Source organism: Macaca mulatta, chromosome 11 (genome assembly GCF_049350105.2).
Source record: "Macaca mulatta isolate MMU2019108-1 chromosome 11, T2T-MMU8v2.0, whole genome shotgun sequence".
Lineage (NCBI taxonomy): Eukaryota > Metazoa > Chordata > Mammalia > Primates > Cercopithecidae > Macaca > Macaca mulatta.
In genome coordinates, this window is record NC_133416.1 from 96,929,572 (window position 1) to 96,954,780 (window position 25,209).

The 25,209-nt window shown below is 37.3% G+C and overlaps 2 protein-coding genes across 5 annotated transcripts in view; both read right to left on the minus strand.

The window, feature by feature from the left end:
• ATP2B1 (ATPase plasma membrane Ca2+ transporting 1) overlaps positions 1 to 11,523 on the minus strand; it is a 67,619-nt gene extending 56,096 nt beyond the window's left edge. For all 4 annotated transcript variants that reach the window (XM_077954750.1, XM_015152438.3, XM_077954751.1 and 1 more), the window contains exon 1: positions 11,095 to 11,523. In XM_077954750.1, coding sequence (XP_077810876.1) covers positions 11,095 to 11,302 — 208 coding nt within the window. In that variant the 5' untranslated portion in view covers positions 11,303 to 11,523. The remainder of the gene's footprint in view (positions 1 to 11,094) is intronic.
• The window catches only part of LOC144332665 (uncharacterized), a 77,006-nt gene continuing 62,954 nt past the window's right edge, over positions 11,158 to 25,209 (minus strand). The window contains exon 5 of the mRNA XM_077953103.1: positions 11,158 to 11,523. Coding sequence (XP_077809229.1) covers positions 11,503 to 11,523 — 21 coding nt within the window. The 3' untranslated portion in view covers positions 11,158 to 11,502. The remainder of the gene's footprint in view (positions 11,524 to 25,209) is intronic.

Below are 25,209 nucleotides of genomic sequence, written 5' to 3' on the forward strand. Positions count from 1 at the left end.
GTAGAAGAGGGAATATAAATACATTATTAGAATAAATAATGAGAAACGAACATATAGCTTTAAAGTAATTATCTACTTCATTGAAAGATTCAACAAGATTCAAAGATTTCAGAAAACTATCTCACTAGCAACTATAACAGGGTCCATACTGGGCAGTACCGAAAGTATTTTAGATTTCTCAGTTGGAAAAAAAAAAAAAAAATAGACTTATCAGTTGAAAGCTTCCAAAGAGCTCTAATCTTTCAGAGTCAATGGAAAGCAAGGCAGCAAAGGACTGCAGTAATAAGGATGAGATTAGTCTATGGGTAGGTTTGTCTTATCTTGTGTTTGAATGCTCTTACTAGCAAAAAGAAAAAAAAATGGAGATAGTGGTTGTATCAGCCTAACTCACAGTGTATAAAGACTACCATTTACTGAATACATATGACATACCTGTAACACCTGATAATTATCACCACTAAAAAATAATTGGCCAAATCTTAACTTATATTGGTTTTAACAGGGACCAATATTTTGTTACCACTGAAAAGAACAGTCACAGAGCTAAAGATAGCTTTAAAACATATCTTGAAGAGAGTATGGGAAGTAAAGGTCTTAAATGCTATTGTAATTCCTCTAAACTACCAACACACACAAAAGCACACACCTAGGACACTACACCAATAAAACTATCTGGTACAGGAAGTAGAAGACCTAGGTTCCAGTTCACCTACTGAAATCTTGTGCAAGTCACTTAACTCTTTGGGGGTCAAGGGAGGGCACTAATATCAGCTGGCCAAACTTACAAGGTTGTTTTGAAGAACCAAAAGAGAAGGTATACACAGTTCATAAGTCATAAACAGGCCAACTCTTAAATAAGTGGAACACCAATTATAAACTGACTGAACACTAAAGTAATGTATTAATTCAATTTGAGGGACAATTAATTTCTATTAATAATAAACTTACACAATCTAAATATAATAAAACGAACAGTTTTGTAACAATAGTCTGTTTCCCAATAGATATTTACTGAATGTTTACTACTTCTAGGGATTGTTCTACATGCTGAGGAATCAGTGTGAACAAGAACATTCAATAAGTTTATACTATCCTGGAGGTAGACAATTAAAATAACTACAGACAAGTACAATGAAGACAATAAAAAAGGGCCACTAGAACTCTCTTACTGGGCTACTTTAGCCTTTCTAAGGAGCTAACATTTGGCTTCAGTCTGAACCTCCAGGGGTCAAGGGTGAGAAGACTTTCGAGCAGAACATTCCCAGCAGCGCAAAAGAAAATACAAAGGCCCAGAGATCAAAACAAGATTAGAAGATTTACTAGCCAGAAGCAAAGCCACTGTAGCTAAAACCCAGTGACCCAGGAGGAAAGAAGAGAGGGTCAAAATGGAAAAAGTGACCAAAGGTAAGAACATAGGGGCTAGGGAGAGGAGACTGGCATTCTCACCTTAAAGTGCAGTGAAAACCATTAAAGCAGAGTGGTGGTAACTACTCTGGATTTTAGAAAAATCACATAAATTGCTATCTGAAGGAAACTGAAGAGAGCAAGAGTGAAGGAAAAAGGCCAGTTGGGAGGCTGCTGCTTATAAAGTATAGATGATGGTGCCTGAATTTCGGTTTTAGAAGTGGAGGCAGAAGGGGATAAGTGGATTTGTCAGGTATTTTGGAAGGAGATCAGACAACGTACTTAAGGATTGGATGTAGGATGAAAGGGAAAGGGTTTTTTTTTTTTTTTTTTTTTTTTTTTTTTTTTTTGCGAGAGGGCGGGGTCTCCAAGCACTTAAGTGAGTGGATGGTAGTCATATTCCAAGACAGGCGATTTTGAGAACTGAAGAATTAGGAGGAAAGGGGAGGGAGGAGTTAATGGTTCTGTTTCACAGATTTAAACAAAACAAGTGGAGGTGTCTAGTAGACAGCTGGCTCTCCATATTCAGAACTCAAGGAGAAGTCTGAGCCAGAGTCATCAATTATATTGATTCTGGAGCCACAAGCCCAATGAGAGCTCTCAGAAAGTTAAAGCAGATAAGAAGGGAACTAGGCTGAGGCTACAGCGCTGGAGCACCCAACACTGATGTTCAAATAGGGCAAGAGGAGTGCAAGGCACCTAAGAAGAAACAGCCAATGAGGGAGGCAAGGAAGGCAGGGGAAGGGGGAACAGAACAAAACAAAACATGTTCAGGTACTACTACAGAAGCCCAGAGACGAAAAGAGGTTTTAAAAAGATGATTTGGCTGACTATGGCAAATGATGTTAAAAGGCTGAGTAACAGACCAGAGAATGGAACACTTTCTTTCACTAGATAGAAGCTGATGACCTTGTAAGGAATATTCCAGTGCACTGGTGTGGAAGAAAGTCTGATTAGAAAAGAGCTGAACAGAGAGTGGGAATGAGCAAGTGGAGACAGTAAGTATAGATAACTTTTTCCAAGAGTGTGATTCAGTGGGCAGAAATAAATCAGTAAAGATGAGTTCAAGTGGGTTTTATTTGCATTTTGTTTTTTAAAAGTAAGTGACAGACATTAAGACAAGTGACTTAATGACAATGATCAAGTGGAGAAGACAACACTGATGATATAGGAGACGAAGGGTAATACCACAGGTATTCCTTCGAAGAGGCCAGAGGCCTTGGAATTCAGGGCTGTAATGTTTGTCTAATACAGATCCAAGAAGAGGCTTCTACTGTAAGGAGGGAGAAAGTAAAGTATGCGATACAGCTGAGCTGGTGGAAATGGCAAAGAAATTACTGGTCCTAGTTTTAAAAAATATAAATGATACCAAACTATTAGGAATAACTTATAAAACATATAATGAGAAATCTTCTGCCTAATTGGCTCAGTTAATTGTAGAGTAGTGGCAATGAGGCCAAGGTCATGCATGGAATTGATCTTCTTATGGCCCAGTTAGCTTCACAAAGAGAAAATACAACCAAAACACATCAAAAGTAGCCTCAGAATTATATGCTTTTAGGGTCTGACTCCATCACTGTTTGGAGTAATAAAAGTCTGTATTTGATCTATGACTAGATAATAGCTCAGAAGTACTGTCTTTATATTTGAAAAGAACATACTATAAAATAAAATATCATTTATATTAAGATCTTAATGTTTTACAAGAAAATGTAGCATCCCAATTGCAGGGACTAATAAAATGATGTCCCAAATTAGGAAATAAAGTGGGGGGAATTTACTGGAATGTTGGATGAAGGTAGATATAACTGACAATCTCAGTTAACACACAGCACATACTACAGTCTTATCAAATTCTGTACTAGAAATTTTGTCAGTATTTGTGCATATATCATATGTATATGTGTGTCTGTATGTGTTTATATTACATGTACATGTATGTATGTCTGTGATATGGTAAGGATGTTTATCCCTTCCAAATCTCATGTTGAAATGTGATTCCAAATGTTAGAGGTGGGGCCTAGTGGCGGTCATTGGATCATGAGGGTGAATCCTTCATGAACGGTTTAGCATCATCCCCTTGGTAATAAGTGAGTTCTTGCCCAGTAGGTTCATGCAAGATCTGGTTAAGAGTCTGGGAACTCCTCCTTCTCTCACTCCTGCTCTCATGTAATGTGTCTGCTCCTGCTTCACCTTCTTCCATGAGTAAAAGCACTCTGAGACGTCCCCAGAAGCCAGGGAGATGCCAGTGCCATGCTTCCTGTATAGCCTGCAGAACTGTGAGCCAATTAAATCTCTTTTCTTTATAAGTTACCTAGTCTCAAGTATTTCTTTATAGCAATACGAAAATGAACACACACAGAAAATTGGCACTGAGGTGTGGGGCACTGCTATAAAGATACCTTAAAAAGTGGAAGCGGCTTTGTAGCTGGGTAACAGGCAGAGGCTGGAAGACTTTGGAGGGCTCAAAAGAAGACAGGGAGATGAGGGAAAGTCTGGAAACTTCTTAAAGACTGGTTAAATGGTTGTGACTAAAATGCTGACAGAGATATAAACACTGAAGTCCAGGCTGACAAGTTCTCAGATGGAAATCAGAAACTTATTGGGAACTGGAACGAGAGTCACCCTTGTTATACCTTCGCAAAGAACTTGGCTGTATTGTGTCCATGCCTGAGGGATCTGTGGAAGTTTGAACTTAAGAGTAATGACCTAGGGTATCTAACAGAAGACTTTTCTCAACAGCAAAACATTCAGGAACTGGCTTGTCTGATTCTAACAGCCTACTATTAGACACAGGAGCAAAGGAATGACCCGAAGTTGGAACTTATAATTAAAAGCGAAGCAGAGGGTAAAAGTTTGGAAAATCTGCAGCCTGGCCCTGTGGTAGAGAAGGAAAACAAGTGGGCTGTGGTACAGTCACTTTCTAGAGAGATTAGCATGACTAAAAGAGAGCTGAGTGTTAATAGATAAGGCAATGAGAAAAAGGCCTCAAAGGCACTTCAGAGATCTTTGGGACAGCCCCTCCTATCACAGGCGCAGCAGTCTAGGTGGAAAGAATGCTTTCAAGGGCTAGGCCCAGGGTACAGCTGTCCTGCTTAGCTTCAGGACACTGCTCCCTGCATCCTGGCTGCTCTGGCTCCAGCCTTCGCTCAAAGGGTCCCAGGAACAGCTTGGGCCACAGCTCTGGAGGGCTCAAGCCATAAGCCTTGGCAATTCCTATGTGGTATTAAGTTTGCAGATACTCAGAATGCAAGTGTGGCGGAGGCTTGGCAGTTTTCCCCTAGATTTCAAAGGAAATATCAGAAAGCCTTGGTGCCACAAGAGGGGCTCTGCCCCTAGGCACAGAGAAACTCCCCCACAGTGAAACTCCACTAGGGCAGTGCCAAGCGGAATTGTAGGGTTGGAGCCCCTAGAATGAGTCCCCACCAGGGCACTGCCTAGTAGAGCTGTGGGAAGGGGACCATTGTTTTCTAGATCCTAGAATGGTAGAGCCACTGGCAGTTTGCATCTTAACCCTAGAAAAGCCTCAATCACTCAACTACAACCTAAGAGAGAGCCACAGGGGCTGCACCTACCTTATAAAGCCAGAGGCTGAGCTGCCCAAGGCCTTGGGACTGCACCCTTTGTATCAGTGTGCCCTAGATGCAGAATATGCAGTCAAAGAAGATTGTTTTGGAACTTTATTGACTGTCCTTCTGGGGTTCAGACTTGTGGAGTCTACTGCTCCTTTCTTTTGGCTGATTTTTCCCTTTTCAAATGGGAAGGTATACCCAATGCCTATCCCATGACTGCATCTTGGAGTAAATAGCTTGTTTCTGATCTCACAGGCTCATAAATGGAAGGAACTCATCTCCAGATGAGATTCTGGACTTTGAACTTTTTAATTAATACTGGAATTAGTTAAAACTCTGGGACACTATTGAGAAAGCATGATTGTATTTTGAAATGTGAGAAAGACATGAGATTTGGGGGGGTGGGAGGCCAGGGGTGGAATAATATGGTTTGGATGTCTGTTCCCTCCAAATGTCATGCTGAAATGTGATTCCAAATGTTGGAGGTGGGGTCTAGTGGGAGGTGATTAGATCATGGGGGCAGATTTCTCATGGACAGTTTAGCACCATCCCCTTGGTGATAACTGAGTTCTTGCTCAGTTAGGTCACATGAGATCTGGTTGTTTAAAAGCGTCTGGGACCTCCCCCTTTTTTCTCTTGATCCCTCTCTCACCATATGATGTGCCTGCTTCCACTTTACCTTCTGCCATGAGTAAAAGCTCCCTGAGGCCTCACCAGAAGCCAAGGAAATGCTGATGCCATGCTTCCTGTACAGCCTTGCAGAACCATGAGGCCAATTAAACCTCTTTTCTTTATAAATTACACTGACTCAGGTATTTCTTTATAGCAGTGCACAAATGGACTAACACAGTCTGCATCATGGTGGACCTACAGCAGCAGCCAACCTGACTTTTCTAAGTGAGGGACACAGGAAAACGTGCAGACCAAGAAAGTACATAAAAATTTATGTTTATGTTTATTCTTCTTGGGAAACAATCTAATATTCTCATGATTTTCTCAATTTCAAAAGAGGAGGCGATCCCTTCCCTAACTGCAAATTTAAGAGACACTATTCTCAAGTCAAACTCACACATTCTTTCCCAAATGCCTACTATGTCACTGTGCACTAGGAATACAAAGGGAAATAACTCAGGATGCCTTTCCCTACCACTTGCCCTCAAAGAGCTCGTAGTTTAGTGGGGGAGACTGACAAGCAACCAGTTCAGCACTCTGGGTTGTGTGTGTTTTGGGCTTTCAAAACTAAAGCTCGGGAGAAAATCCTGGACCTAATTTCAGCAACCACCACTTAAAAGCTTAGTGTCTCATTTGCTTTCTTGCCCTTTACAAGTCCATGAAGCCATGCCTCTTACTGAATACCACTTGGCACCTGCCTTTAATTTTTATGAATTCATTTAAAAACATGAATTCCTTTTTTAATGTAGAACTCTCAATAACAAACATGATAGTAGGGCTGGAGGCCTATATACCAGAAACCCTATTATCAAAAAGTCTACCATCCAACATAAAATATAACATAGATAACACAGGACCACGAAGAGATGAAAGATATACCAAAAGCTAGTGTAAAAATATAAGGATCAAGGAATGTGATTTAGAATATGACTAAGAAAGTCAATGCAAGAAAACAACAAAGATACAGAAGAAAAAAAAAACTGTGAAGGTAATTTTATGTAGTTAGGATGTTAGAAGCAGGTTATTTTGGTATAAAAGTGCATTCTTGGATTTTGAGGACTAGAAGACAGATGCTTTCTCTAAGAGAGCCAAAAATATGAAGTTACAAGCCTCCATTCCAGTTCACCTTGCAATTTATATTTCCAATTTCTTTAGGAGTTAGGATGGTTAATCAGAACCACTGGGAAGTTTTTAATATGAAAATTACATCTGGTCAAAACACTTCCTAATGACCAGTATCACATGCATATGATATTCTTCAAAACATATTGTTAGAAAACAAGTGATAAATGGGCAAGACAAAAAGGAATCACATAAATACAATTTATTGAATAGGGCATTCTTTTTGTTCTTGAGACAGGGTCTCACTCTTTTGTGGGATCACACATGGCTCACTGCAGCCTTGACTCAGGCGATCCTCCCACACTCAAGCGATCCTCCCATCTCAGCCTCCTGAGTAGCTGGAACCACAGGCATGTGTCACCACTCTTGGCTCATTTTTTTTTTTCACCTTATCCTTATTTTTTAAATGTTGCCCAGGCTGGTCTCAAATTCCTGGGTTCAAATGATCCTCCCACCTCAGCCTCCCAAAATGCTAGGATTACAGGTGTGAGCCACCATACTTGGTCAGGGTATGTTTTTTGAATGAAGAACAAATTGATAAGCAGAACCTTAAACCAAATTTTTTTTCACCATGTAATTCCAAAATGTTTTTTCCCTATCAAAAATTACTATTGAGAAGACTGCGCTACCTCTTTCTTCATATTGCAACTCTTTTACAAGCTAAGTGAACTGAACTTTTGTAACAGGCAACACACAACACGGTGGTTAAAGCATGGTCTCTGAAGCCAGAATAAGACTGGAGCCAGAGTAAGACTCTGGGTAAACTGTTTAACTTTTTTGTGCTGAGGGTTCTTTGGCTGTAAAATAAACTTGTTAAAATATTAACTTATTTTAATATTTTCAAGTGCTAATAGCCAATCTAGCACAAAAAAGTGTTATCTATCATAAGGATAAGCTATCATTTTTGTGGTTCTTGCCTAAGAAATGTCTTGGGTTGTTCCTCCATAATTTACAGAAATCCAATATTGACACTCCCAATATTTCTGATTTCCCTTCTCCACTCATTTTTTTAAAAAACGTATCGCCAACACACTACACATTTCATTTAGTTGTCTTGTGAACTGTCTCCCCATGTGAACATGTGAAAATTAGGCAGAGATGTTTGTTTTATTCATGGATGTATACCCAGGGCCTAGAAAAATGCCTACTGCATGGCAGATACTAAAAAATACTACAAAATTTCAGCAATTCTAAGATGCACATATTCTTACATAAAGTCTCTAAAATTGTGATGATTTAATTATACACCGACAACTGCCTTCCAGTAACTGCCAGGCCCCACCACCTTTTTTAGCGGAAGTATATAAAACACAGGACAATCAATATCCTAAGTCTGAAGAAAGTATACATCATCAATAAATGAATGAACTAAAGGGACAGGTAAGACAACTTCGGTTTTACCTAATTGAAATTCACGTACTTTGAAGAATCATTGTAATTCTCACTTTCCCTGATTATAAACAGGTTATTCTAACAAAAGAGTACTTGCTGTCTAGTTCATTTCCTTGGACATACAAACTCCTAATTGCTTATTCCTGGTCATGTTTTATTTATTACCATATGTATGCTTGATCAGTGACAAAATGTTTCTGAGTGAATTATTTCTACTAAGTTAAACTAAAACTATGAAGATTCTTTGGAAATAACATTCTAGTGAAGGCTGCTGCTGTTTTTTTGAGACAGGGTCTCCCTCTGTTACCCAGGCTGGAGTGCAGTGGTGCAATCATAGCTCACTGCAGCCTCAAACTCCTAGGCTCAAGTGATCCTCCTGGCTCAGTCTCCTGAATAGCAGAGATGCATGTGCCACCACAGTGGTTAATCTTTTTATATGCAGAGATGGGGTTTTGCTATATTGCCTAGGCCGGTCCTGAACTTCTAGGTTCAAGCAATCCTCCTGCCTTGGCCTTTCAAAGTGTTGGGATTACAGGTGTGAGCCACCGCACTGCTGTTTTCATTTGTATTTTCAACTGTAAATGTAAGTATAACGCTTAAAATGGCTTCCTTCACATTATTTTTAAAAGATCATTTCAAAAAAACAAATTGTGTATATATAAACAGTGAGGACAATAGTTTATACAAATTTTAGCAAATATTAAATTCACAATACTAGGAAGAACATGAGCAAACACTTTCTACGAATTAAAGAGGGGATAATAATGCATGAATTTATCTAATAGCCCAAAGCAGCAACAATTCACATAGAATTCTGAGTGGTAAGTGGGTATTTCTAGAGATTATCCATAGCTTCTAACATACTGTCAAAAGGGTATATAACTATCCCCTTATCAAATTTTAAAAACCACTGTACTAGATGCAAAATTTTCAGTTAACTTAACTTCACTAATTAAACCAATTTAAAAGGCACCGCTCCAAATAACAGCATGAAAGAAACTGTAGTGCAAACTTATGAGAAATCATGTCTATAAAAATGAGAAGGCATTCTCATTTTCAAGTGGTGGGGTATTCAGTTATCGGAAGACAAGAACTTTGATTAATAGAGAAATGCAAGTTAGGGTTAGGGGAAGTACAGGTTAGGGGAAGTACAGTTCAGTGAAGATTTGAAACTAAAGCTCAATATTGCTTTTATGAAGAAACTATGTTGTTCTATTGAGGGCTCCTTACTGTTAGTGTTGCCTATCAACTTGATGATAAAACCATGAGATTTTAATGGTTAAGCTGAATTAACAGATCTACCAGCTGAGAACAACATACTAATGTACAAATCTCTAAGATGTTATAATAACTCAAAGTCAGTTTGCATAATGAATAAGCTTCAAATTTTGTCAAATTACTGTCTATTAAAGTCCATGGGAACTGTTTCTGATACTCTTAGTTATACCTTAGGTATGCAATCAATTTTGTCAAATTACTGTCTATTCAAGGCCATGGGAACTGTTTCTGATACTCTTAGTTATACTTTAGGTATGCAATCAATTTTGTCAAATTACTATCTATTCAAGTCCATGGGAACTGTTCCTGATACTCTTAGTTATACCTTAGATATGCAATACCATCTTAATGTATTAATAGTTGGGATTGATCTTGTAGTAATCAAACCCAACTACATTAAAATGGTATAACATATCTAAGGTATAACTAAGAAGCTGATGCTTCTAGTGGTTCCAATTTGAAAAGATCCAGAAAACCTTGAAGAGTTAACAGGTCTTGCAGGAAAAGAACATATTCCAAATAGTCTAAAGAAGCCCTGTTGGGACACGTGTGAATACTGACTCTGGCTTCCTCAAGATCATGCTACTTCAGAGAAATCAAAGTTGAATGAATTACATAGGTTACAAAGGTTTTAAATAATTTTAAAATATAATTTAAAGTTACTTAATTTTGTAAAAGCCTTTTTGCTATTACATTAAATATCATCTAAGCAATAGCATGGCATTAAATGTTTCAGGAAATGAAGAAAAATACTTTTGCTTAATTTCTCTAGAACTGGCTTTGGAATATATACTAATATACTTTAAAATTTTACATTAATAATTTCTCATCTTTAATAAAATAAATTGTAATCACCATTCATCCTCATAAGTGTCCCTTCCCAATTCTGCCTTTACAATTTGGAAATGCTTTCCAGAAATGTCCTAACCTTAATTTTATGTTCAATCTGATTAATTTATAAAAGGCAACCTTCTGAAATCATTTCAAAGACCATAATGCCAGAAAGTTATAATGAATTTTCCTTTTTGATTCTCAAAAAGAAAAACCTGCCACAAATACAAATTTATGAAACCAAAGGCTTCTGTGAAAACAGGGATATTCAACATAATTCAAAGACTGAAAACTAGTTTTATTAAAAGAAATGTCTGTTAGGTGAAAAACTAACTTCCGTCTAATCTAGTTCATTTGCTTTAGGAACTCCTGAGCTAATTATTAAAGGTTAGGTTAAGCCTCATAAGCTAAAACCAACTCAATCAGCTACTGACAGTGACAACTATTTTAAGCCACCCAGCAAAATGAAGGATAGTGATCTGAGAGTTTATTTCCACCAAATCCCTGGGAGGCATCCAAGCCTGGTTCCATCCTTTATAGCTCAAAGGGAAGACAATCTTTTTATCATAAACAGGCAGCAGTAGTATGTATAATGGATCAAAATATTTCATCCCGCCAATCTAAAACATATAAATTAATTTGCAACATTTATGTGTTATTATAAAAATACTTTACCTGTACTAATCTGATAACCCATTTTTAATGTCACTATAATTATCTCATAATCATACAATCACCAACATAATATAAGCATGCTTATTTTTAAGCCCAATATATAGAACTCCTTGCACAAAGAACCAAAAACAAGCATAATAAAACTCACCTTCATTGGGAGATGTTTTCAATTTGGTGCAAATTCCATAGACATCTCCATAGCTTTCCTGTATTTTTCGTAATGCATCTGTGGACCTGAGCTCCATGAGAGCCCGCAGCTCTGCGAGCGTAATTCCAAAGTCTCCATCATGATTAGCTTCCTTCAAAGAGTTTTTCACACCACTGTAAGCAACTGAGTTGTTTGCCATGTCGCCCATTACAAGTATAATATATCAGAAGGAAAATGTTTCCCAAAAGAATTTAATTTTCACTTGATGTATTTCCAAGATGAAAATCTTTTAAATATGAAAATCTTTCTTAAACCAAACACTCATTGTATGACTTTGTAAAGCAGCATCAGCAGCAACATTTCCCAGAGAAGTATCTTGACCTTTGGCCCATGACTAGTTTCTCCGTATCAATCATGAGATGTACACATCTGTAAGAAGAAAATATTTAAAAGTTAATAAAATCTATCTTAAGAGTATTATGCACATAAGCATATTTTCTAAATGTCATCAGGTAGCTAAAGTACATTATTTAATAACATAAATAGTTTTGAACTTCAGTCTTGTGCTTTTAAAGTGTTTTGCATAACAGATCAAAGTACAACTTTTAAATAAATTGTGTATCAAAAGACATTAGATTACATCAACATTAAATGAAACTGCACTTCACATGACTGAATTTTATGATCCACTCAGCATTAGTGTTATTGTTCCAGGCATTATGCTAGTTGTTTTAAATTCATTCTCTCACTTAATCATTACAATTTAATCCCATGAAGTATGACTCCTTCTTCTACTGAGAAGAGCAGACTTCAAGAAAGTGAGTTTTCTGCCCAGCTAACAAATGGTTGAAATGTCTGAGGTGGACTGTATCCAAGCCCAAGTTCTTTTTAATATTATACTTGGATTTCTCTCTGCAAATCTTTCATATGGAATAGCGCCTGAAAGGACAAAAAGCATAACAGATCCTTTAATATTATTATTTCCTGTAATTCTCATTGGCCACTCTGTGACTCTACCATCTTCTGGCTGTCAAAAACTATACTCTATATGACTTATCACATGTCACCACCTCAGGTCTTCCTTTGACCCCCTATCTAAAGAAATTCTCTACTCTTTTGTTTTCCTTGCCCAGTCTTATTATTACCTAAATTTACCTTGTTCATTTGTTTATATGTTATTTTTTTCCCTCCATCAACAGTACTAGTTCTGAGGGTACAGTTTGTCCATTTCTACATCTTGAGAACCTAAAACTGTACCAGACACATGGTAGACACTCAGTAAAAGTCTAAGGAATGCATACATGCATTACATTTATTTCTTCATCATACTTTCAACTCCTCCTATTATTCTAATCTGACTAAAGATAAGCTTTCTTCTCCATACAATCACCTCAAAGTTAACATGCCCAATGATGGACTCATCTCATTCACTCATTTAACAGCTCTGCCACCACCATTATACTTATCAGCTCAGCTAGGAATCTTAAATCATCTTTGATTCCATCCTTTCCAGCTTCAGTCTGTTACTAAGTTAATTCTACCTTTGAAAAGTCTCTTCTGTATATAACCCCCTTTCTTCCTGATCTTCAAGTTCTTCTACGCAAATTAGAATCACTAATCCCTTGGTTCTTCCTCATTCTAATATCTCACACATACAATGTCCTGAGCATTCTGCTGCTACATTTAGTTTTTGAAATAGGCATCATGCCACTAAATCTAAACCTACAAGATGAAAATGCAGCCCCACTGCTCATGACTCTCTTGCTCCATTTTACAGACTCAACTTCTTTCCACCTCAAGCAATCTACCTGCACTCAAAAATATTTTTTAAATGTTCGATGATTAGAACTAGAAAAGATTAGAATGGCCAATGCAATAAATCTTCAGCTATGAAATTGTTATGAAGATGTCTGTAATCATGGTATATGGTCCTCATACTTCAGCATACATCAGAATCACCCGGAGAATTGGTTAGATTGCTGGGCCCCACACCTCAACCATTTTTAGATTCAGGTAGATTAAGGTGGGGCTCAATAATCTGCATTTCTAACAATTTTTGGGGTGAAGTTGATGCTATCAGTCTAGGGAGCACACTTGTGAGAACAACTGAACTGGAGAATGGGCTAAAAACTTAGAATCTGTACCAGTGAGTTCAGGATGGCTAGGTGAGAAAAGTTTGCTTGCCTTAGGTTAAATTTGCAAAGACGTGATAGTTATAGATTCTGCAAGACATTTTCTTGCATTGCCTGCTTCCTCCCACTTCACAAATCCTTATGCTTGTCTAATTATTACCAATTTTACTCATCTCCTAGGCAAAGTGGGTTCCCTCCTACGCACACATCAATTATTATAATAATCCAACTTGAAAAACTGGAGAGGGTGGTTATTTGATAATCTCCTTAGGTTTCTATATCCAGAGTCTGTTGGCCTGAACATCACACTAACCTTAAAACAGATTATTATTTAACAAATAAAATAATTTAGATAAGTCTGTGTGTTGAGGGCATGTTTGTTCATCTGTCCTCTGGTTTCCACAAAGAGGAATTTTCCTCAACAACTCCTGGCCTGCTACCTCATCAATCATCATGGATGTGAAATGACCTGCCTGGTAAGAGATTTTGCTAGAGAAACTAGACATATGTAGCTTCTTCACCTCTGCCTTCTGTGGGGAGCCAGATATCTGTAGGACTCACGTATTCTGGTTTGAATTCTTAGGGGCAGACCCCAAGATTTAAAAGCCCACTGGAGTGGAGGTAAATAATTGCTTAGTTCTGGGTTCAATATTAGAGCCTTGTTGTCACACAAAAACCAAGTTATCCATTCCAGCTTTCAGAAGTAATAAAACTGATTTTTTTTATTCCTATGTGCCAATTTGTCTTCTCTTCACAGAATTCAAGCAGGAGAAAAGACTGTTATTCATTGAATGCCTTTGAATTCCTCAACAACAGGGATACGTAACCCAGCTAAGACTGGAACCTATATCTACTATACAGACTCCACTTTACGTCTTCACATTTAATAGGTCAAAATGGAAGTTTTCGTAGGTCACAAAATCATGAAATAACACCAAATGTACCCATTTATACAATAAATCAGAACTGAAGGACCACTGTTGTATTTGCTATTTGCCACCTCAGCATCCCTTTCCCTATCTTTCAGCAATAGCCTCACTTTTCATTTAGGAATCTGTGCTTCCCCAATGCTCAACAGAGTCTGAGCAGAGTTCCATGCCCATTCCCAGATATCCCCAGCAGTCATGCTGATCATCAGTTCTGGAATGTGCATGTGACCTAACAAGAGCCAACGGGTGGTAACAAGACTTCTGCTGTGACTCTGGGGCAGACACTTGTTTATTCTAATTGAACTTAAATCTGAGAGACACATGAAGAGCTACTGTGGTCATCTGATACCACAAGGGGAAAGTCTCTGAAAATGGATCCAATAGACAGCACGTGGAGCAGAGAGAGAGAGAGAGAGTGAGCGAGTGAGCATGTGCTTGTCAATCCTGGACATCAGTTGAGCCCCTGGGTCAATCAGTGACTAAAGTTTGTCCTATCACCGATCTTTTCCATAATTTGTCAATAAATGCCCTTCCAGGGTTGAGTCTTCTACTACTTTGCAAGACACAGAGCTTTGATAAGCACATGATTATTAATCATGCTCAATTCCCTCACTGTTTAAAGAAAAGGAAGTCCAGACAACAGCACCAAATGCAAATGAGCCACTTTCCCAAAGTGGACCTATTTGAATTACCAGTATCCTGCAAATTATACAGCAGGTTGTTGTCTATTTCTAGATCATCTATAGCTCCTTTTACTATTTTCTTTACCTACTCTTCCATTCATCTACTTGGCTGATTGACAAAAATACTAAGGACAATAAAAAAGTTTTGCTTTTCACTTGTTAGCTACAACATGACAATCAAGTGAGACAAACGCTCTTTGGGACTGATATACAACAGCAAGCAGAACATCTATTTTGCTTCTCTTTGTTCTCTAAAAGAATTTTATCTACTATTTGAAAAGTGTAAGAAAAAATGTTAAGTGGAAGCTGAGGCCCAAGAAGAGGGAGATTTTAAAGAAAGCACATGTAGGCCACCTGGCTTACAAAATTTAGCTCAGAATAAATGTTGTCTCTGAACAAACTACTGTTGGTAGTCTTTGAGGTATTACAAAACACACACACACACACACACACACAAAGGTAGCTGAAGACTGGAGTTGGGCAAAAATGGTTACAATATTCAAAAAGAACAACAAGGTGGATTTTTACTGACATATAATCTTTACTGTGAATGGGTCGGGCCTTAGAAAAAGACAAAAGGATGATTATATCCTAGTAGTTAGTAGAGCTCATAAAGAGACAGGTTGGTTAATAATATAATTTCAATCAATTCCTTCCTTCATGAGGTCACTTTACAGATCAAGCAAAAGTTGTGTGAAAGTTATCCAGACTCAGCCGGGCGCGGTGGCTCACGCCTATACTCCCAGCACTTTGGGAGGCCGAGGCGGGCGGATCATGATGTCAGGAGATCGAGACCATCCTGGCTAACATGGTGAAACCCCGTCTCTACTAAAAAACACAAAAAATCAGCCAGGCTTGGTGGCGGGCGCCTGTAGTCGCAGCTACTCGGGGGAGGCTGAGGCAGGAGAATGGCATGAACCTGGGAGGCAGAGCTTGCAGTGAGCTGAGATCGCGCCACTGCACTCCAGCCTGGGTGACAGAGCGAAACTCCGTCTCAAAAAAAAAAAAAAGATTTTTAAACCTAGAGGAAAAGAGAATCAGTATACGATTTGATATACTGGAATAATTTAAATGTTAAGTCAAATTTTGATTAGTTTTACTACATGTCTCAGTAAAGTATTTAAATCCAAAACTAGTATTTACAAAGGGTCTTAATCCATGACTGGTTCTATATGAACACAAATTATTGATTTAGGGTTTTTAAAAAATCTTCTAAAGATAAAGACACTTTATTTTCATTCATTTAATGAGAATATGAAGTTTTAAGTTTCAAATTTTTAGTTCTTTGGTGTTTAGAAGTCAATGTGTACCACCTCATAAATTAATATCAACTTTGACCTAACTGTACACAATTAGAGCTTATTCCCTGGACCCAAATATACTAATATGATACCTTAATCAGAGTAATTACTGATTTTTTGGATTAAGCCAGTATACATTTTTATAAAAGTTACTAAACCAAAATCAAAATAAAACACTATTTTAAAAAGACTTTTCTGTTAAATCATGGTCACAAAGTAAAGAATCCTAGAATTTAACAGCTAAAGGGATGCTGGAGATCAAATCCAATAGTTCATTTTATGGTCATTAAAACCAAACACTCATAATGGTCTACTTCCAAAATGGACAGAGATACTTATAAAATAAAGCAAACATTAAATACTCACAAAATCATTAAACATGAGAGTAAATAGCTGCAATTAAAATCGCAGGATAAACAATATACAAGTTTTAAGGAGGCTACTACTATCAGGGAAATAACTGGCACTGTACTTTAAAATTGGTACTGACACCCTAACCATTAGATGCACCATTTGACTGACAAAGAACTAAAAAATAATTTTTGACTACAGGCTTTCAAAAAAGAACTCAAGAGATCTCCATTTTCATTGTGTGTTTTTTATTTTGTGTGTGTTTCTTTCTTTAACATAAAATGAATTCCACTTCCTTTACACACAGACATAGTTACAGCAAGAGCGATAACTAGCCTACATAGCTGTTTCTCACTGTGGTTGCTATGGCATTTTATTGACAGTGACAGCTACCTCATGAGTTAAAAATCCAGGCCTACCCCACCCAGTCCTCCTAGATAGCCGCAGTGATTCTCGATCAATGTGGACAATCTGAAACTTAGCACTGTAAATGTCCTATAGAAGGTTTGGATAGTATACTATATAACTTAGCCTAAATTTATGGCCCATTACACCGAAAAGTTATTTAAAGGCAAAAAACCGTGCTTTATCCATCTTTGATCTCCATATCTTATCAAGAGAGACTAGGATCTTTTTTTTTTTTTTTTAACACGAGACTGGAGTTTTATTATTACTCAAATCAGTCTTCCAAAAAGACTATGATCTTTCAACCTTCTGATGTTGTCACTTTCTGCAGAAAGACAATAACGTTTTACCTGATTCACACCCTAAAAATTTGAAGTCTTTCAACCATGATAATTTACTGTAAACTTAAATATAAGTGTTTGCATGTAATATCTCACTCTCACGGTGAAAGGAGCAGATGGTCTATTATTATACATATCAAAGAGACACTACAAGATTAAGAATGGTACAGTTTATTCTACAAAGTTTTGGTACATTCAAATTATTTCATTAAAATGTTTTAAAGAAATCAAGGAATGACTCAAATTTAAATTTACTCTTAACTCACATTTTTCACTTTTTAAGGGGCTTAAAGAAAACATACATACTCACATAAAAGATCATTAAGCCTATACTGCTTGTTTAGAAAAGTAATTTATATTAGATGAGTAAAGAATAACATATAAACAAGAGTAAATTCACCAAACAAAATTTTAGTTTTACAGAGCTGATAAAGCAGAAAATAAGCATTATCTAAAATGCCTGATTTATTAGTCTCGAAGGACTCCTAAATACCATTGCTGTGTCTGTGTTGACTAAAATTAGTCCTACTCCCCTAAGTAACTTACTTATCTAGTAGACTCTTCCAGAGGCAGAGACTAAGTACAGTGCTTTAAAGGGCAAGTTACAGCAGTTACAGCTGCTGTCAGTTATAAACTTGGCATGAACACTTTAGCAAATCTCTCAGAGTGGGAAACAACTAGATTAGAATAAGGAAGGCATTAATTTGTTCTTCTATTATAGCCTTGATCACACAGCTGCAATGATTTGTTTACCTCTCTGTCTTTCCCAATGAACTGTAACTCAAGGGAGAATCTGTGCCATGCTTTTTTTTTTTTTTTTTTTTTTTTTTTTTGAGACGCAGTCTCGCTCTGCAAGCTCCGCCTCCCGGGTTCACGCCATTCTCCTGCCTCAGCCTCCCAAGTAGCTGGGACTACAGGCACCTGCCACCTTGCCCGGCTAGTTTTTTGTATTTTTTTAGTAGAGACAGGGTTTCACTGTGTTCGCCAGGATGGTCTCGATCTCCTGACCTCGTGATGCGCCCGTCTTGGCCTCCCAAAGTGCTGGGATTACAGGCTTGAGCCACCGCGCCCAGCCGCCATTCATTTTTAACTCCAGCACTGTCTGGAACATAGAAGGTACTCTTGAACCATAAGCTAAAATAAATTTGGAAAACAGATTTTACAATGGAAGCAACCACAATTTAAATAGCAGAGCTAAACAAAACTTTCTAACACTTTGTTTAAAAGAATACGTTAGGTGTTAGATGAGTTAAGAGAAAGTCACAGCATTCAAGGAGTTTTCAAACCATCTTGGTATGCCAGATATATTATAGCTTTCCTTTAAATCCTTTTAGACAACAGAATAAGTTAAAGGATATTTCAGATTTTAAAATGAATTACACGCCTGCTACATGGCAATGTTTTTTAACCAGGGTCTTGGATTCTTCAGGGTATGCAAAGAAATAATACTGAATTATAATATTTCATACAGCCTGAAAGAAATAATACATTTATTTGAAAAATAATTTGTTAGGGTTATCTATGCTAAATAAAAATCTGCCAAATAAACATGGTAATAAAGTTGGCAAGTAGGTCTAAATAATAATAAAAACAATCTTACCCAGTAAAGACCATTTGGTGAAAAAAACACTTAACTCCATACCTAACTATCATCCCCTCCAAAATTTGCTGTTTCTACACTATCTCCCACTCATAAATCAACCTATTACAATCTAGATTCCTCTTTTATGCTGCGTTGAAACTACTCTTCCAGGTGACCACTGACCCCTTGTGTTCTTAAATCTAATGGACACATTTAGCCCTAATCTAACCTACTAGCAACCTTTGCTACTGCTAATCACTCTCTGACTACTGAAATGTTCTGCTGCCTTCATTTCTCTGATGTTTGACTCTTATTCCCACTACACTGTCATCTCTAGCTGCTTGTTTTCACTTTCCACTGTTTGTCCCTTTTTCGAAGGAGTCAAAAGGAGTCAGCAGGGAGGGGTTGGATGGCACAGCAGCCTTTATAATTGTTTTCATCTGTTTTTAGTAAGAGGAAACGAGATTCGTTTATTGATAATAATTTATTTGCATGTGCATTTACAGGGCCTATTTATTTTGTTTCTCTCATATTTCAGAATTCCATAATTCAATTAAAATGATGAAACCACACTGTAACAGTCTGGCTCAGTGAAAGTGTAAAAAAAAAACCACCCAGTTTTCTTATCCTAAAGGCCCAAGCACAGCTCCTGTTTCCCACAGTCTTTAGTCTATAAAGAAACATGCCAGCCCAAAGCAGAATAGGTGACTCGCCTCCCTCCCTGGGGCTGTTAGATAACTATTTTGGCTTTTGATAGCTGTCATTTTCAGTACAGATTATAAATTCATGCCAACAGAGTACTTAATTAAGCAGAATATATGATAAAATTTTAATGTGAATGATCTCAAACACAGGTATCGTGAACTATAGACATTTTTGGTCTATGGTCAAGTCAACTGGTATCATCTTATCCCAAACATTTATGATACCTGTCTTTTGGGAGGTTGGTCTAATTTTGCAAGGTTGTACTTACAAAACAAAAAACAATCCCTCTGAATTTACCAAAACCAGAACAAATTTAACAGTTAACACACTAGAGATTAGTGGTTCTTAAACTTCAGCATGCACCAGAATCACCTCAATCACCTGTGAAAACACAGATTGCTGAGCCTCATTCAGTAGATCGAACACTTCATGAGACTGTCTAACAACTTCTCAGATAACAGTGATGCTAATGCTACTGGTCTGGAGAGCCACTACTGACAATAAGTGTAGCCTCAACCTTGACTAGGGAACAAACTGCTGAATTGTCATCTTGATCCAAAAGTTTCCTCAAACAAATATAAGCAAATTACTCATGGTTCTTTATTATGCTATTTTTTTTTTTTTTTTTTTTTTTTTTTTGAGACAGTCTCGCTGTGTCGCCAGGCTGGAGTGCAGTGGCACAATCTCAGTTCACAGCAACCTCCGCCTCCTGGGTTCAAGCGATTCTCATGCCTCAGCCTCCTGAGTAGCTGGGATTACAGGCATGCGCCACCATACTCAGCTAATTTTTGTATTTCTAGTAGAGACGGGGTTTCACCATGTTGGTCAGGATGGTCTTGATCTCCTGATCTAGTGATCCCCCGCCTCAGCCTCCCAAAGAGCTGGAAGTAGAGATGTGAGCCACCACACCCAGCCTATTATGGTATTCTTGATGTGCATGGATAACTGAAAGCAGACTACTTTCTAAAAACATTACTTGAGTTGGTACTTTTTTTGTGTTTTGATTTTTAGTACCAAGTATACTAATATTTTTCCATTTAAGCCTTATAATACACAAATATACATAAACACTGCAAATAATTTATTTAAAAAATGTGGAGACTCATATTGATACATTCTGAACATATGTTAAATTACTTTAAACACCTAAAAAGTATTAAATTTTTAAAAGTTTAACAGAGAACTTTAGATACCTACTTTCTCTTGCTATCCCACAAAATAAACTACTTTGTTTTCTCCTATTCTATTGTTCTATTTAGGCATTTTAGAAACCTTTCATCTTTACAGTAAGTTTCCCAGTAAAATAAGCTTTTGAAAAGCTCAAAAAATAAAGTTAATTTTATATAATCCTGTGCAGTTTACCAAATATAAGAACATACTATATCTCCAGTTAAATATGAGAACCAAATGTTCTATCATTTTCCAGTCTCGCTGGTGTTGAAATTTTCAGCTATAGTCAAAGAAGAGATTTCTAAATTAAAACTGTGTTTTTCCTTCTGTTCAGGAGCTAGAAGGCAACATGAACACTTGAATGTCACACCAGCTGCTCTGTCGGCCTACTCAGTTCTTAAGAGCTTCTATCCTGTCAATTCACAAGAACCTACACTTACATGCTTAAGGAAACAGGATGCTCATTATGTCACTGAAAAGAGCTCACAAAAATAAAGTTGGCAATATTGAAAGAGGCATAACTCTTATCTGTAAATTTAACATGAGCTTTCTGTTTTCTTAATTAAAAACTCTAGATTTCAATAAGATTTATTCCAGTTCTTCACCAACTGAATAGAGAATTAAGGGAAGAAGGCACTTTCCCATTTATTTCTTTTTATTTATATAGTTTGATAGTTGATGATCTTTTGCAATTTCCAGCTGTGATTATTAAAGAACAGTTCAGTAAATCAATACTCACTTTTACAAAACATTTAAATAATCTGGCTGGAAATTAAGGTAAATTCTATTTTAAGAAGATACCAGACAAGAATTTATTTGTGGTTAACTCACCAAAGTGCAAAGAACATGGGCAACAGGGAACTGCTGAACTGTAACTCATTCCATCACAACATGATGATCCTTCAAACTCTCTGGTTTCACACATTCCTGACCTTCATTCTAAGACTTTGATCTGTATTCTCCACCTGCTATTTAAGGGGAGGGCCACAAGTTCAAACTTATCATCCCTTGGAATTGTTCTATTTTCAAAATTTCCTCTCCAGTGAACAACTTATCTCACTTTATTTCTCTTCACTTCTACTGAACCTTGTGTATACATTCCGACCTACAAGCTCAAAGGTAGTCAAGATCCTTTCTAATCAACACTTGCCTCCCTAAAAATGCTTACTTCTCAATGGTCAGCGACTCCAGCTTGGCTCTTATGTCTCACTTGCTCTTTATCCTCCTACCACCCATCTGGTTAATTAGCTACCCCTGAATAGACATACCATCTGGCTGAGCAATGTTGGTAAAAGTTTAAAAATTGAGTTCTTAGTTCCATCACAATTTTTTCTAAGTCATACATGATCCACGGACACATCTCTAACTTCCTGTTATGTTCCTCTTTCAATTCCAAGACTTTCTTAAATTACTCTAGCTCTTTCCAGGGTCCTCAAGTCTGCTCTAAGACCTTGCTTCCTTGATTGCTACACTGCAAGCTACCACCACTTCCATCCCCTTTCTCTTGGTTTCCTCACTTAGACTAGCCAGTATTCAGATACATTCTATTACATAAAAGACCATTTTTCTCTGTCCACCTCCCCGCCACAGAAAAAAAAAAAAAGTCTCTCCTGGATTTTGATAACCCATTAGGCTATTCTTTTCTCCCCCCTCCTTTTATCCCACTTCTTAAAAAGGTCTATTCGCAATGCTTCTTCCTAATGGACCACTCTCACCTTGACCCTGACAAACTGGATCCATTCTTTAGTCCACACACTACTAAGATGGCTCTCTATGAAGAGCCATCTTCTATTAATGCTTCTATTAGCCATCATCTATTAATGATCTCAAACTTTTTATCAATCCTCATCCTCCTCTATACTTCTGTGTCATTTGACAGTACTGTTCCCTCCTGTCCATTGTATCATTTACTTATTCTCACAGGTCCCTTAATTCATCCTCCTCTGCTCACATTCACCCCCTTTAAAAATCTTTACCACACCTTAAATGAGGGTATTACCCAGGGATCTCTCCACAGGCCTCTTGGCAACTCATACCATATTATGGCCTACATCTACCACCTTAATCAAGTGCCAGGCGATGTTCTGTTAACAGACATTTCTATTTGAGTATCTTGCCGTACTTCAAATGCAATCACCAATATTAAACTTATCACTGTCCCCCAACACCTGTTGTTCTCCAAAGTTCTTACCAGTCCCAAAGGTATCTGAGTAAACTCTATGTCCAAGGCTCTGTCTTCAAACAGTTTACAGCCTAAATGAGGGAGAAAGACAAGCATACTAGCAAGTACAATTAAGTGTTGTACACTGCTGAAAGAAATCATAGGTGATACAAACACATGGAAAAACATTCCATGCTCATGGACTGGAAGAATCAGTATCGTTAAAACGGCCATACTGCCGAAAGCAATCTACAGATTCAGTGCTATTCCTATCAAACTATCAATGCCATTTTTCACAGAATTAGAAAAAAAATCATTCTAAAATTCATATGGAACCAAAAAAGAACCTGAATAGCCAAAACAAACAATTAAGTGTTGCAGAGAACATCACAAAAGATATGGTGAACACAAAATGTCAGCCAGGTACATGACTTCAAGAAGAGCTTCACTGTCTAGGATGTATCTAAATCAAAGCAGAGTAGTGCAGGGCTGGAGAAGGGGCTAAAAAACTGCAGTGTGAATGACAGTTTAATATAGCTGAACACAGGAAAACAAGAAGGCAACACAGAAAAAAGCTGCTACCATGTAAAAACACGTTACCTATTTGTACCTCTGGAGGTTTTCTTAAAACTTCATCTTCTCAAATACAACTTAAGCTTCCTGAGGGCAGAGCAGTAGTCACAACTCGTGTTCTTTTATAGCCCCTACAGAGGCTAACAGATTGCTTCACTGTTTATTAGAATAAAATTTACACTGCAAAAGATTAATGCTATTAAAATCCTCAAGCTCTCCTAACAGAAAACTAAAATAAGATAACCAGCACACACATAAAAAAGAAATATAACTAAAACTCTGGGTTGTTTTTGGACTGAGGGAGAAAAAACATACAGTTTTTGTCAAAAGCTCCTGACTTCCTAATTCTTTCTGGTAACTTTTTAATACAGGCAATTGAAATTATTTTATAAGCCTAAAGAGAGATTTGCACCATCTTTTGATAAGATGTTTCCATTCTTACCAACTGCAAAAGGTAAAATGAATCAACCAGGGAGATAATAAGGAGGGATTACTTTCAAGATGGTGATGGACGCTGCACAGCATCTAGCCTATAAACATTTCCCCTCTCACGAGGTTTTCAACAGATCATACATGTAGTAGATCAACAGAGGAGGTACTGATACTGACAGCTTCAGTATGAATGTCATGTCCCAAATCAGCATCCTTTCTCTCATCCATTTGTTCCAATATAGCTCTTAGATTTCCCATCTCCCTTTTTCTTTCTTTGGACAAGTTCCAAGTAACAGTCTCCTACTGTCATACTAAAGAGTTTTCCCTAATAAACGCTAGCTGATTCTCTTTGCCTTTCTATTAACTTCTTCAAGGAACAATTAAAATGCTCCTTCTACTCTGACCCCATGGCATGGAATTAAAATATATATCTATGCTTCTATAATCTTTTTAAGCTTCTATAACACATTCAGTATGTACTGCATTTTCTTGTGTACATAGCTTTCTTCCTGATTAAACTGTAAGCTGAGGGCAGGATGGTCTTGTTCATTTCTGTATCTCCTAGTGACCACTCCAGCAACAGTACCTTGCCCACAGAAACTGCTCAACACAGGGTAACTTAACTGACCTGGAGAACATGTGGCAATGATACTGAAGACAAACAGATGTCCTTTAGCAAGGCCCATCTCAAGTGCCAGCAAAAAAGATTGTCAATCCCAAAGCAGCAAAGATTTTTTTCAGCACTCAAGAGGATGCCTGACCTAACACGAAATCATAAATAGGATGATGAGAGGTCTACAGCTTCTTAGATTTCCTCCCAGCACTTTCTCCTACCAGCTGAGTGACCCTGAACAATTTACATAGTGCTTCAGCTTCCTCATTTGTAGAACAGGGATATCACCCCCATCTCATAATTTTTGAGCAGATTAAATGAATTACCACACAAAGTATCTTAGAATCATCCCAATGTCTTAGAGCTAGTGCCTGGCACTTTAAATAATAGTCAATGAACTGTATAGTGTATATTATTAAGTGTAATAACTATGATAATAATTAACAGTAATATTTTGTTTCTAATAAACTCCTATTTTGCATACATTATAAAATGCTTAAGTTAGCTTGGTGATATAGAAGGCACACAATATATATTTGTTAAATAAACAGAAATATTCAGTTCAGTATATGAATGTGATGTCCTTACATATGACATCAAATAGTATTTAAGAATTAAAAAGCAAGAGGGATGTATTACATATCTATAATTTTATAACTGCTGATCTCCAAACCAGAATGGTTGACTTTAAGAAGAAAAGGAGAGTGACACACCAGTGGGAGAAAAAAGTTTTCTTC